The sequence below is a fragment of the Podarcis raffonei genome, chromosome 6, assembly GCF_027172205.1.
Source record: "Podarcis raffonei isolate rPodRaf1 chromosome 6, rPodRaf1.pri, whole genome shotgun sequence".
NCBI lineage: Eukaryota > Metazoa > Chordata > Lepidosauria > Squamata > Lacertidae > Podarcis > Podarcis raffonei.
In genome coordinates this window covers 99433792-99448102 of record NC_070607.1, presented here as the reverse complement: position 1 = coordinate 99448102, position 14311 = coordinate 99433792, and the positions used below count along the sequence as shown (strand labels likewise).

Sequence of the window (14311 nt, the reverse complement as noted above, 5' to 3'; positions counted from 1 at the left end):
ATCTGCCCATGGACTGTGCTCAGAAGGGAGGCTGAGCCCAATGATATCTCGAGTACCACAGATTCAGCACCTCTGATCGATATTACACCATGCAAAACATCAGGAACATGAACATTTCCCAAACACATTCAACCCCAGCATTCAAAATGTCATTGGGAAGCACCTATTGTAAGGAAAGAAATGGCTGGTTTGAAGAACTGCCCCCATCGTCCAGCTGCCTGGTACTTATTAATGATTCAAGCTGGAATCTGATAGAGAATTTTCCCGAAGGAATTAGAGACCGCCGGTCAGTCGTGTGAGCCCGAGAAAGACGCACAGCTGAAAGGGACTTTCTGTCAGGGAGCCGACACTGGTGGTGATTACAAGGGATTTTGTCAGCGTAAAAATTCTACGCTCGAATTAGTGTGATGTATAGATGCCATTTGCACATAGCTGAGTCTGTTTGTTGCACAGGCTGCTGGAAGATTCCTGCCATGGGCATTTCTATCACAGCCAGACTCAGCCCTCAGGGTCCTGCGCCCTCATGGAGGGGGAAGGAAAATATCTCAGCACTGAGATCTCCTAATTTCTAAGGTTGTCTTTCGATTTGTCCATCCCATGTTCACATAAGTGCCAACTTTCTCATGCAGCCACTGGTCCTTCGGAACAGATATTCAATCCCTCCCAACCCTCCTGCCCACCTCATGTCAAGTGTGGACTATGCACTTCTGCAAGACGTCCACCTCCGAGGCAGAGGCCTGCTCTTTCATTCATTGCTCGCCACGCTAGACACATGGTGGCAAAACATGCCTGGGCAGCGCCTTTCCCAAGAAGTGCATCGTGCACCAGGTATTTTGGGCCCAGGGATCTGCACCGCCATACAAATCACAGTCTCAGAAACGGCTGTCAGGAGGCAACCTTTGCAGAACACAGACAAAACCTTTGGCCACTAGAGGGAGCTCCGTGCCCGGCATTCCGCCACTAGGAATGAAATGCCACCTGTTTGGACCTCTTTGCCCTCCCTGCCAAGCAAAAGTTGTTCCAAAGGAAACACGGGAGGAAGCAGCAGGTACAGGGCTGGGGCAGGAGATATAAATATTAATCTCACTTTCCCGTAATAAACAAATAGTTCAGGCTAAGAATAATAATACTTTTATTCTTTAGACCCCAGCCACCTACAGAAAAATAATAAGACAAAAACAAACCTAAGAGCAAATATATTATAAAGTGTTAGCAATTAAAATACTAAGCAGAAACATCCTTGCTCCTAATTATAGGCATCTCTTAATGACTTTTTTACGCTGATAGGCCTATTCAGCAGTTTATAAACTTTTTAGATGAGCCCGTCGTTTTTGATTCTTCTGTATTGTTGCCATGATTTTTTTATTTTTTGGATTTGTGGATCTCTCTGTGCAACACCCTGATATTTTGTATGAAGAGCAGTCTGTAAATAACTGTGTAAATAAATATGAACGTATTACAAGCCTGCAGGGATCTCAGGGTCCTAGTTCTGCAGAGGGCAGAGGTGGAGGAAGATGCCACCCAGGAGGAAAGGCTGAGTTTTCACGGGGCTAAAGTAGGCCCTTGGAAAATATGACGTTGGGCAAATCACCTGGACCGGATGGACTGACTTCCAAATATTACAAAGTTTTGAAAGAAGGGCTTATACAACCTTTGAAGGAAGTCTGCAACGAGATCATGGAGGGGAGAAGGGCACCCGACACGTGGAGAGAGGCCTACATTACACTTATACCAAAGACAGAGACTGAAAAGACCCAACTTAAGAACTACCGCCCCATCTCCTTACTAAATGTGGATTACAAAATCTTTGCTGGTGTTTTAGCAAAGAGACTGAAAAGAGTTTTGATGGAGGAGATTCATGGGGACCAGGCGGGCTTTCTCCCGAAAAGGCATTTGTCGGACAATGTAAGGAATATAATTGACATTTTGGAGAAGTTGGAAGTGAATATAAACACTAAGGCTGTTTTGATATTTGTGGACGCTGAGAAAGCCTTTGACAATATTTCTTGGAGCTTCATGTTGAAGAACCTCCGGGGGATGGGGGTAGGCCAAGGGTTTGAAAATGGTATAGGTGCAATATATTCTGAACAGAAAGCAAAATTAATTGTAAATAATGTGGTAACAGAAGAGTTTAAGATTGAAAAAGGGACACGTCAGGGGTGCCCTATCTCCCCATTACTTTTTATCTCGGTCCTGGAGGTTTTGCTTAATATGATTAGGAAGGACCAGTTGGTGAAAGGGGTTCAGGTCGGAGTTAAACAATATAAACTGAGAGCATTTGCAGATGATCTAGTTCTTACTTTACAGGAGCCAGAAGCTAGTACGAAAAGAGTTTTGGAGATAATTCAAGAGTTTGGCCAATTGGCAGGATTTAAACTGAATAAGTCAAAGACTAAGGTATTGGAGAAAAATTTAACACAGATTGAAAAAGAAAGGTTTCAGAATGAGACGGGGTTGACTGTGGTTAAAAAAGTGAAATATCTGGGTGTGAATATGACAGCTAAGAATGTGAATCTATTTAAAGACAATTATGAAAAAACTTGGACAGAAGTGAAAAAAGATTTGGAGATTTGGTCAAACCTGAAGCTTTCCTTGTTAGGTCGAATTGCAGTTATAAAAATGAATGTATTGCCAAGAATGTTGTTTTTGTTTCAAGCATTACAAATAATGGATAAAATGGACTGTTTCAAGAAGTGGCAGAAAGATATATCTAAATTTGTCTGGCAGGGCAAGAAGCCCAGAATAAAATTTAAGATATTAACGGATTCAAAGGAAAGAGGGGGGTTTGCCCTGCCAGACTTTAAATTGTACTATGAAGCGGCAGCTTTCTGCTGGCTAAAAGAATGGCTGCTTCTTGAAAACACAGACATTTTGGATTTGGAAGGATTTAACAATATTTTTGGGTGGCATGCATATCTGTGGTATGACAAGGTTAAAGCGCACAAAAGTTTCAAAAATCATATTGTCAGGAAAGCACTATTAAATGTCTGGGTTAGATATAAGGACTTGCTGGAAAATAAGACTCCAAGGTGGCTGTCACCAATGGAAGCTAAGGCAGTTAAAAAGTTAAATATGGAGTCGAAATGGCCAAGATATTGGGAAATTCTGGAAAAGGAAGGGGACAAATTGAGATTGCAGAGTTTTGAAAAATTAAAAGGGAAGGTGAGAGATTGGTTACATTATCATCAAATAAATGAAGTGTTTAAATTGGACAGTAAAATAGGCTTCCAGGTGGAAAAATCAAAATTAGAGACTGAGCTGTTAGAATCCAGTACTAAGAATTTGTCAAAAATGTATAGCCTGCTGCTGAAATGGAATACACAAGATGAAATGGTAAAATCAAGTATGATTAAATGGGCTCAGGACATTGGTCATAACATTATGTTTGCTGATTGGGAAAAGTTGTGGACCACCGGGTTGAAATTTACGGCATGTAATGCCTTAAGAGAAAATATAATGAAAATGATTTATAGGTGGTACATAACCCCAGTCAAGCTTGCAAAGATCTACCATTTGCCTGACAATAAATGTTGGAAATGTAAAGAAAAGGAAGGTACATTCTTTCACCTCTGGTGGACGTGCCCGAAGATTAAGGCATTCTGGGAAATGATTTATAATGAACTGAAAAAGGTAATTAAATATACTTTCCCCAAGAAACCAGAGGCCTTTCTCTTGGGTATTGTCGGCCAGGGGGTGCTAAAGACAGATACAACTTTTTTTATGTATGCTACAACAGCAGCTAGAATACTCATTGCAAAGTACTGGAAGACACAGGATCTACCCACACTGGAAGAATGGCAGATGAAGGTGATGGACTACATGGGCTTGGCAGAAATGACGAGCAGAATCCGAAACCAGGGAAGAGAAGCGGCGGATGAAGAATGGAAAAAGTTCAAGGACTATTTAAAGAAATACTACAAAATTAATGACAGTTAGAATGATGTTGGATTAAAATAAATGGTTACTATTAGTAATGGTTAAGACAAAGAGAATAAGGATGATTAGCTTAAATTTATAGTAAAATAAGGGAAGATTCGCTGAAAAATTACTAGAATTTGGAATACAGAAACGGGAGGCAAGAGGAAGTCGAAGAAGAAAGGTTTAAGAAATTAGGACATGAAATGGTACTTGTTTTTTTTGTTTTGTTATTGTTTGTTGTCTGTTTATGTATGTTTTGTTTGTATTAATATAAAAATTGTTCAATAAAAATATTATAAAAAAAATAAAATAAATAAAGTAGGCCCTTGGATCTCCTTCCTGCAGGAGTCTTGCAGGGCTGCTGCCCCTCAGAAAAGGTGCCTTTCAAGTGCCCTCAGCAGTCTTACTATCCAGTCTTACTTCTACTCCAAGGAGACCCATAAGACGTCTAGCCCATTCTGTTTTCTGGAGATGAGGACAACATGGCAAGTACTTGCAGTCAGTGTGGACTTGCTGCCACTAGAGGGAGCCAGCCTCACTTCCTCACTTCTTTGGTAGGTAGAATTCTGGTAAAGGTAGAGGGACCCCTGACCATTAGGTCCAGTCGTGGCCAACTCTGGGGTTGCGGCGCTCATCTCACTTTACTGGCCAAGGGAGCCGGCGTACAGCTTCCAGGTCATGTGGCCAGCATGACTAAGCCGCTTCTGGTGAACCAGAGCAGCGCACGGAAACGCTGTTTACCTTCCCGCCGGAGCGGTACCTATTCATCTACTTGCACTTTGACGTGCTTTCGAACTGCTAGGTTGGCAGGAGCAGGGACCGAGCAACGGGAGCTCACCCCATCACAGGGATTCGAACCGCCAACCTTCTGATCGGCAAGTCCTAGGCTCCTTGGTTTAACCCACAGCGCCACCCGCGTCCCTAATATCCCACGTCCCTAATATCCTGCCTCATATCTCCTGCCAATTGTTAAAACCAGGAATGGGGAGGAGACAGTTAAATGACTCCCAAACCCCAAGTCCCCCCCACAGCCTCTACCTAAGGCCAGGACAATGACCGTTGACACAGGCACCATCCATGCACAACAGCCAAGAGGCTCAGAAAAGCAGTCTATAAAATTGAAGCAAAGCAGATACCATGAATCGTACTGTTTCCTCTGACTATCCAATATAGAATCAAATAATCGCCAAAATTCTATGGTTTGACGGATTTCCTTGGTTCCAGCGGCTAATGACTCCTCTGGAAGAGGGGAATCCAGGGCTCCCCCTGACTCCATAATCCCTTAAGGATAAGGTGACATACTCCTTGCCCCTCCACAAGTTGTGAAGTTAGCCACACAATAGGAGGCAGGAGGCTATCAAGGGCAGCAATTACTCCAGACAGAAGCCCATCAGGATGGTGGATTGAATCCTGATACTTTCAAAGGAGAAGCACAGGAAAGGCTTGCAGCTAGCGGGATGTGTAAATACTCTTATTGTTCTTTGGGGAAGAGGTTAAAAGGTGTCTGGAGGTGGGGTTATTGACAGGGGTGGGTGATGGGCTCATGTTTCTACATGCCAAACAATCTGACTTTGTGACATATTTGTGATGTATCGATGATGCTGTTGGAAAATGTATTATGGGAAATGGGGAGAGGTCTTAAAATTTCACGCAACCCCATGCTTGGGGTTCCTACTCTTTTCTTTGTCTGTTTGAACCTTGTTGCAACAACAAATAAAGATCAGGTCAACTGACTACTGTTTGCTTCTTCTAACTTGGCTGGAGACTCCTTCATTTGCTGACCAGAGAGACCCATGGGGAGTGGCACCTGGTCAAGCTGGACAGTGGAGTAAATCCGCACACCAGGACTTTTCCTTATCACAATGCAAGAGGAAAAGCAGAGAGGCCATAGTAGGATTCGGGTCCTGCTCAATATTAGAAATTAGCCAGGCTCCAGGTGTGTTTTGCCAACAAAGGCCCATATAGTCAAAGCTCTGGTTTTCCCAGTAGTGATGTATGGAAGTGAGAGCTGGACCATAAAGAAGGCTGATCGCCGAAGAATTGATGCTTTTGAATTTTGGTGCTGGAGGAGACTCTGGAGAGTCCCATGGACTGCAAGAAGATCAGACCTATCCATTCTTAAGGAAATCAGCCCTGAGTGCTCACTGGAAGGACAGATCCTGAAGCTGAGGCTCCAAGACTTTGGCCACCTCATGAGAAGAGAAGACTCCCTGGAAAAGACCCTGATGTTGGGAAAGATCGAGGGCACAAGGAGAAGGGGACGACAGAGGACAAGATGGTTGGACAGTGTTCTCGAAGCTACCAGCATGAGTTTGACCAAACTGCGGGAGGCAGTGGAAGACAGGAGTGCCTGGCGTGCTCTGGTCCAGGGGGTCACAAAGAATCATAGAATCATAGAGTTGGAAGAGACCACAATGGCCATCGAGTCCAACCCCCTGCCAAGCAGGAAACACCACCAGAGCACTCCTGACATATGGTTGTCAAGCCTCTGCTTAAAGACCTCCAAAGAAGGAGACTCCACCACACTCCTTGGCAGCAAATTCCACTGTCGAACAGCTCTTACTGTCAGGAAGTTCTTCCTAATGTTTAGGTGGAATCTTCTTTCCTGCAGTTTGGATCCATTGCTCCGTGTCCGCTTCTCTGGAGCAGCAGAAAACAACCTTTCTCCCTCCTCTATGTGACATCCTTTTATATATTTGAACATGGCTATCATATCACCCCTTAACCTCCTCTTCTCCAGGCTAAACATTCCCAGCTCCCTTAGCCGTTCCTCATAAGGCATCGTTTCCAGGCCTTTGACCATTTGGGTTGCCCTCCTCTGGACACGTTCCAGTTTGTCAGTGTCCTTCTTGAACTGTGGCGCCCAGAACTGGACACAGTGAGGTCTGACCAGAGCAGAATACAGTGGCACTATTACTTCCCTTGATCTAGATGCTATACTCCTTTTGATGCAGCCCAGAATTGCATTGGCTTTTTTAGCTGCCGCGTCACACTGTTGGCTCATGTCAAGTTTGAGGTGGACATGACTAAATGACTAAACAACAACAACAACAACATGTGTTTTGTAACCACATGGAGATCTCTGGATGTCTGGTTGGTGACTGGGAAAAGCAAAATGTCACTTAGAGAAGTATCTTAAATATTTTCCTTGAAACTCCTGTAGAAATTGGTTGCCCTACATTGAGTCAGGCCATTGGCCCACCTAACCCGCATTTCCAGCACTGGCTGGCAGCAGGCCCTGAGGATATCAGGGAGGGGTCTTGAACCTGGGACCTTCCCCACGGGAAGTAGATGCTCTACCACAAGATTACAGCCCCTCCCCACCGCACTTGCTTTCACAGAGAGAGAGGACTGGAAGGGAGAGACCCATCTCTGTGCTGAAATCAAAAGTCTGTCTCTTGTAGTTTCACACATGGGGGGGGGGGGAGAGATGAAAGGTAAATGCGCATCCACAATACCCCCACCTCTTCTCCTCCTCCTCCGCATTCTCCCCATACCTCTGTGTCAGGGGGGAACTCTGCTTCCATCTTCTCTTTATCTCAGGATTGCAACATCTGGAGAAAGGCAGTAACTGGAGCCCTGATCCTAGCCAAGTCATTCAATGGGGCATCCTCTCCATCACACAGCCAGCTGGAAGGCATGAAGCCAGTTGCTAAATTCAGCTCCCTGGGAGATAAGGGCCAAGCAAGGGAGGGAGGGGCCTGGAGATAACCTTCAAAGGCACTCCAGCCCCCTCAGTGGAGCCAGGCCCTCCCCTCCTGGAACAGATAAGTCAGCTATTTAATAGCATCACAGAAACAGGAGAAGTGGTGTAGCAGCTGAACTAGAATGCCCAAGCAAGTTTGAGTCCACCTGTTCAGGATTCAGTCAAGACTGAGGTTTTGCTTTCAAATTTCAGTTGTTTGTTCCAAAGCTAGGAAGGGCTGCACCATCACACCAATTAGGGACAAATGTCGGGTTCTGCATTTAGGCAGGAATAACCAGGTGCACAAATATAAGATGGGGGGGGCACCTTGCTTGAGAGCAGTACATGTGAAAAGGATCTTAGTAGACCACAAGCTTAACACAAGTCAACAATGTGATGCAGCAGCATAAAAAGCTAATGCTATTCTAGGCTGCGTCAACAGACCTCTAGTGTCCAGATCAAGGGAAGTAATAAGGTAAAGGTAAAGGGACCCCTGACCATTAGCTCCAGTTGTGGATGACTCTGGGGTTGCGGTGCTCATCTCGCTTTATTGGCCGAGGGAGCGTCCGGGTCATGTGGCCAGCAGGACCAAGCCGCTTCTGGCGAACCAGAGCAGCACACGGAAACACCATTTACCTTCCCACCAGAGTGGTACCTATTTATCTACTTGCACTTTGACGTGCTTTCGAACTGCTAGGTTGGCAGGAGCAGGGACCGAGCAACGGGAGCTCACCTCGTCATTGCGGGGATTCGAACTGCCGACCTTCTGATCGGCAAGTCCTAGGCTCTGTGGTTTAACCCACAGCACCACCCGCGTCCCTCAAGGGAAGTAATCGTCCCAGTCTATTCTGCCACACCTCAAAAACTGTGTCCATTTCGGGGCAACACAGTTTAAGGAGGATGTTGACAAGCTGGAATGTGTGTCAACAGGGGAAACCCAGACGATCCAGGGTCTGGAAACAAGGCCTTATGAGGAAGAGTTGAAGGAGATGGGTATGTTTAGCCTGGAAAAGAGGAGACTGAGAGGCGATATGATTGTTGTTGTTTAGTGGTGTCCACCTCTTCGTGACCCCCTGGACCAGAGCACGCCAGGCACTTCCGTCCTCCACTGCCTCCCACAGTTTGGGCAAACTCATGCTGGTAGCTTCGAGAACACTGTCCCACCATCTTGTCCTCTGTCGTCCCGTTTTCTCCTTGAGCCCTCCATCTTTCCCAACATCAGGGTCTTTTCCAGGGAGTCTTCTCTTCTCATGAGGTGGCCAAAGTCTTGGAGCCTCAGCTTTAGGATCTGTCCTTCCAGGGAGCACTCAGGGCTGATTTCCTTAAGAATGGAGAGGTTGGATCTTCTTGCAGTCATGGGACTCTCAAGAGTCTTCTCCAGCACCAGAATTCAAAAGCATCAATTCTTTGGCAATCAGCCTTCTTTGATGGCCATCTTCAAATATCTGAGAGGCTGTCACATGGAAGAGGGAACAAGCCTGTTTTCCCCTGCTCTGAGGGTAGGACTCGAACCAGTGGCTTCAAGTTACAAGAAAGGGGTTGAACTTTCTGAAACTTACAAGAAACTAGGAAGAACTTTGGACAGTGGAACTGTCTCCCTCGGGAGAAGGTGGACTCTCCTTCCTTGGGAGATTTTTTAGCAGAGGTTGGATGGTCATCTGTCAGGGATGCTTTAGTTGAGATTCCTGCATGGCAGGGGGCTGGACTAGATGACCACTGAGGGTTCCTTCCAGCTCTATGCTTCTATTATAATTAGTGCTATTTTATTGTGCTATTTTATTTCTGCTCATGGTGGCATTCGGGCAGTGATACACGACCCCTTTTCAATAGTGCCACAAATGTTTTGTGAGGGGTGATACTCCTTCATCTCTAATCCGTAGCTTCCTTCCGAAATGCCGTAAGTTTTCATACTGGAAGTGTTGAGGGAAAGGGGGGCTGTCCTGTTTCTGTTGCGCTAGAGCGCAAGACTGCCCCTCCAGGTGTCAAGAAGGCTAGAATAATGGGGAAGCATTGCAGAACAATTACTAAAAAGATGAATGATGTGTGGACGGTTTAGATCAGGGGTCAGCAAACTTTTTCAGCAGGGGGCTGGTCCATCATCCCTCAGACCTTGTGGGGGACCAGACTATATTTTGAAAAAATAAAAATGAACAAATTCCTATGCCCCACAAATAACCCAGAGATGCATTTTAAATAAAAGGACACATTCTACTCATGTAAAAACACGCTGATTCCCTTACCGTCCACGGGCTGGATTTGGAAGGCGATTGGGCCGGATCCGGCCCCCAGGCCTTAGTTTGCCTACCCCTGGTTTAGATACAGTGGTACCTCTGGATGCAAATGGGATCCGTTCCAGAGCACCGTCTGCATTCAGAAGCAAACGCAACCCGCGTCTGCGGGTCACGATTTGCCGCTTCCGCGCATGCGCGTGACGTCATTTTGACTGTTTACAAATGCGCGAGCGGTGAAACCCAGAGGTAACACGCTCCATTACTTCTGGGTCGCCGCAGCACGCAATCCAAAAATACTTATCCCGAAGTTACTTCAACCCAAGTTATGACTGTACACCACCAAAGCACCATTGTTGCACCAATGTTGCAGAACACACCAAAATAAAACCAAAAAACCACCCCCCAGTCTAGAGGGACCCCACACATGTTCTCACAGTGGCCAACCAGATGCCCGTTAGGGGAAACCAGTGATCATGGTCCAGAAGCATCACTGCTGCCAACTGTGGAGGAGAGAGCGGAGTCATCCTGGCTAGTAGGTCTTGATAGCCCCCCCTCCTTCTCCTCCTCCATGAATTTGCCAAACCCTCTTTTCATAAAATCACGGATTGTAGAGTTGGAAGGGACCCAGAGGGTCCTTTAGTCCAACCGCAGGAATCACAGCTGGAGAATCCCTGCCCGTTGGCCATCTGCCCTTTTCTTAAAAACCTCCAGGGAAAGAGAGGCCACCACCTTCTGAGAGAGTCTGTCCCACCACTGAACAGCTCTTACCCTCAAAACGTTTTTCCGTATGTTCAAACAGAATCTCCTTCCTTGTAACTTGAAGCCACTGGTTCGAGTCCTGCCCTCTGGAGCAGCAGAAAACAAGCTTGTTCCCTCTTCCATGTGACTATCCTTGAGATATTTGAAGAGGGCTCTCATATCTCCTCTTTTCCAGGCTAAACATCCCCAGCTCCTTCAACCGCTCCTCATAAGGCTGAGTTCCCAGACCCTCAATCATCTTGGTCGCCCTCCTCTGCACGCCTTCCAACTTCTCCATATCCTCCTTAAATTGTGGCCTTTGGACCTGATCCAGCAACTGCAGGTCTCTTCTGGTGCTTAGAGGCTGCCTTCACACACCTAGTTTCCCCCCAGATGTTTCAGACTACATCTCCCAGGGGTCCTGGCATCCCACACCCCAACATCTGGGTGGGCAGTGGGCACCCAGTTGGCGAAGGCTGTTCTGAAGCCATCTCGGCCAAAGGCCAGCCTCACACTTTAGGGCAGCAGATGCCCCAAACCGCCTCCTTGCCCTCGTGACCCGCAGTCAGATACCCCCAACTTGCCTTTGCTCCGACCAATTTTGCCTTCACAGTCGCTTTCTGTGACTCTTTGCAAGAACAAGGCTTGTGGTGTAATCAGAATATATGTTGCTAAAGCAGAGCTGATCGCTTAAAAGCAGAGAGACCCTTTGCAAGACCTCTGGTCCCCCCCTTTTTTTTAAGATTTCAAACTTCGTCTCAAGGTGCTAGGTGGCTGGCTCAGTGGCAGAAACTCAATTACCTGCCCTCCAGCTGAGGAGGAGAGGGGAATTTGTCAACAAAGGATGCTGCTGAAGAGAGGCAGCGTGGTGCTGTGGGCGGAGCGCTGGTCTTTAGCTGTGGGAAATCTGAGTTCAAAGGGAGCCTTTGCCATAAGTGGCATTGGAAAAGTTGCCCCCTCTGTGTGTTTCCTCCCTCATAGGGTTGTTGCAAGGCTAAAGTATGATGCCTAGTTCCTCAGGAATAGAATGCAAACTTCAATAAGAAACCTCACTAAACACTTTGGAGCTTCTTGGTGGGTTCCAGAGCTGCCTGAGCCTGAGCAGTCAAGGGCCTCCTCCTCCAGGCAGGGGCTGCTTGTTAGAATCTTAGGATGGTGGAGTTGGAAGGGACCCCGAGGGTCATCTAGTCCAACCCCTGCAATGTAGGAATCTTTCCCCAACCACGACCCTGAGATTAATACCTGAGGTATTCTGTCCCCGGTGTTCTGCATCCTACTTCCTCCAGCAGCAGCCCTGAAACCCTTTGCAGGAGTCCCCCTCCCAGCCATCCCAGAATAGCACAGGTGGGGGAGATGAGGTTGGGTAAATTGCAGCCCTCACCCCTCCACAAGAAGAGAGCCCAACCCCAGTATGTTCTTGGTCCTTCAACACCAACAGCCACACACACACAACACCTCTCTGAGCAGGTGCAGAGTGCACTCCCCGCCAAAGGCCTGAGCTGGCTAGACAGGGCCTTGGTGGACACCATCACCGCACCTTTTCTAGGAATGAACCCCCAGGTCCTCCGCCTTCCCCAACTTAACCCCTGCATTCCAGGAGGTTGGACTAGATGACCCTCGGGTGCCAGCGCGCGCCTCCCTCCGCCTCGCCCGCCAGCCAAGCAGCCACTTGCCCTTTCCTGGGGGAGAGAAGGTCGAGGCGGGGAAGTGCTGAAGCGGCTGCCTGGCTTGGGTTTCCACGATCGATGCGCACCGGTAACGGGAGCCGGAAGCGCAGCCGGGACGGGCCAGCCAGTGCGGCGCGCAGGGGAGCGGGGGGGGCGGTTAGCGGGGACTCCCGGGGGAGGGGGCAGCAGCAATCCGCCCACCCACCCGTGAGGGGGTCCCTGCAGCCCCCGCGTCCCGGAGCCTCTCCAAGCTCTGCCGGCCACTACAGACACCCGGAGCCTCCGCCGCCCGCCCCGTCGGGCTGCCGGGCTCGGCCAGGGGGGCGTGCCGGCCGTATCCTCGCCGCGCGGCTCCGGGAAAGCGCCCGGTGGGGCATGGCGGCGGCGGCGGCGGAGGAGGAGGAGGAGGCAGCAGCCCCCTCTCCCCTCTCGGAGACAAAGCCAGCCGAGATGGATGGAGGCGCCGCTGCCTCGGGGCGCGAAAGCCTCGCTCGACGGGCGACCCACACGGCGCGCCTCCCTCCGTCCCGCCCGGGTCCAGTCCAGAGGCGGACCGGGGTGGGGGCAGAGAAGCACCTGACCTGGCCCAGCCCCCTCCCCAACTTAGCCCGCCCTGGCGGGGGACGCACCAGCCCTCCAGACGGGGAGGGCGTAAGCGGCGGGTATCCCCGCTCTTCTTCCTCCCGCACTGGGCTTTAGGGGAGGGCACCTGGCCTGGCCCGGCCTGGCCCCCTCCCCAACTTGACCCACCTTTCTGGGGGTGGGGGGCACGAGCCCTTGGGGGGGCAGAAGCAACCCCCTCCTCCGTTCTCCCTCGGGTTTTTGTTGTTATTTTTTCGCGGGGTCGGCGGCGGCGGCGCGCCCTTACCTTGCCCGCTCTTGCTGCCCAGCGGCGGGGGGGCTTCTGCTCCTCCTCCTCCGTCGCCGCCTCCGGTTGCTGCCGCGGTGCCCGGGCGCGGCTCCTCGCCGGCGGTGACCGTGAAGCGGCGGCTCATGGCCGCGGGCCGGGCCGGGTTGGGGCTGGGCGCCGCTCCGCCACAAGTGGCTGCCTGCCCGCCTGCCTGTCCGGGGCGCGGATGCTGCTCCCGCCGAGGGTGCGGAGGCTCCGGCGGGCGGCGGCGAGCGCGGGGCGGCGCGGTCCTAGCGCCTCCGTTCTCCGCGGAGAAAAGAGAGAAGGGGCGCGCGAGGAGGAGAGATGCTCTTGGGGCGAAGGTCTACGTCACCAAGCACGCTCTTCGCCTGCGGAACTCACTGCCACGAGATGCGTCAGGAGGAGGCTCCGGAGAGGGCGAGGCCAATTCTTGAGGTTGGGAAGGGGGCAGACACACCCATCCCTCGGATTTATTTGTTTGTTTGTTTGTTTGTTTATTGCGCTTATATTCCACCTTTTCCTCCGAGGATCTCGTGGTTCTCCCCCTCCCCTTTTAATCCCCACAACGACAACCCTGTGAGGTGGGGGTAGCCTGAGAGAAGGCAGGACCCAAGATGACCAGCGAGCTTCATATGACCCACTGCAAGGGGGCATAATTTGAACTCTGGTCTCTCCCAGTCTGACCCTCTAACCCAAAGGTTGTCAACCTGGTCCCTACCGCCCACCAGTGGGCGTTTCAGGATTCTAGGGGGGCAGTAGGGTTTCCAAGGCACAAGCTGAATCCTCCTTCCATTCAGCACTGGTGGGTGGTAAGGAAATTTTACCATCAAGAAAGATGCATTAGTGGGCGGTAGGGATAAAAAGATTGACTACCCCTACTCTAACCACTACACCACACTGATTCTCAGTACCACTTTTGCCAGGATAGAGAGAGGCTTGTGCTCAAATAGTTGAGTTTAAATAGCTTGCTACTAAGAATCAGAATCGTACCCTTGGATGGGACCCCAAGGGACATCTAGTCCAATTGCAGCTTTCTCCGTGGGGTTTATTCTGAGGGAAATGTGCCTAGGATTGCAGCTGAAAAAGGAGCGCTAAAGTTTTCTGCTGGAAGCCATTCCATCATGCAGGCCCCACCACCAAGAAGGCCCTGCTCCTCATACTCACCAGCACCGACTAACCAGAGGAAGGGGCAGAGAAGAAA

The 14311-nt window shown here is 49.5% G+C and overlaps 1 protein-coding gene across 2 annotated transcripts in view; it reads right to left on the bottom strand.

Annotated features, from left to right (window-relative positions):
* Positions 1-13257, bottom strand: part of SLC12A5 (solute carrier family 12 member 5) — a 111146-nt gene extending 97889 nt beyond the window's left edge. The window contains exon 1 of one of the 2 annotated variants that reach the window (XM_053394807.1): positions 13108-13257. In XM_053394807.1, coding sequence (XP_053250782.1) covers positions 13108-13234 — 127 coding nt within the window. In that variant the 5' untranslated portion in view covers positions 13235-13257. The remainder of the gene's footprint in view (positions 1-13107) is intronic. The other variant, XM_053394805.1, reaches the window with a different exon arrangement.
* Positions 13258-14311: the final 1054 nt, after the last annotated feature.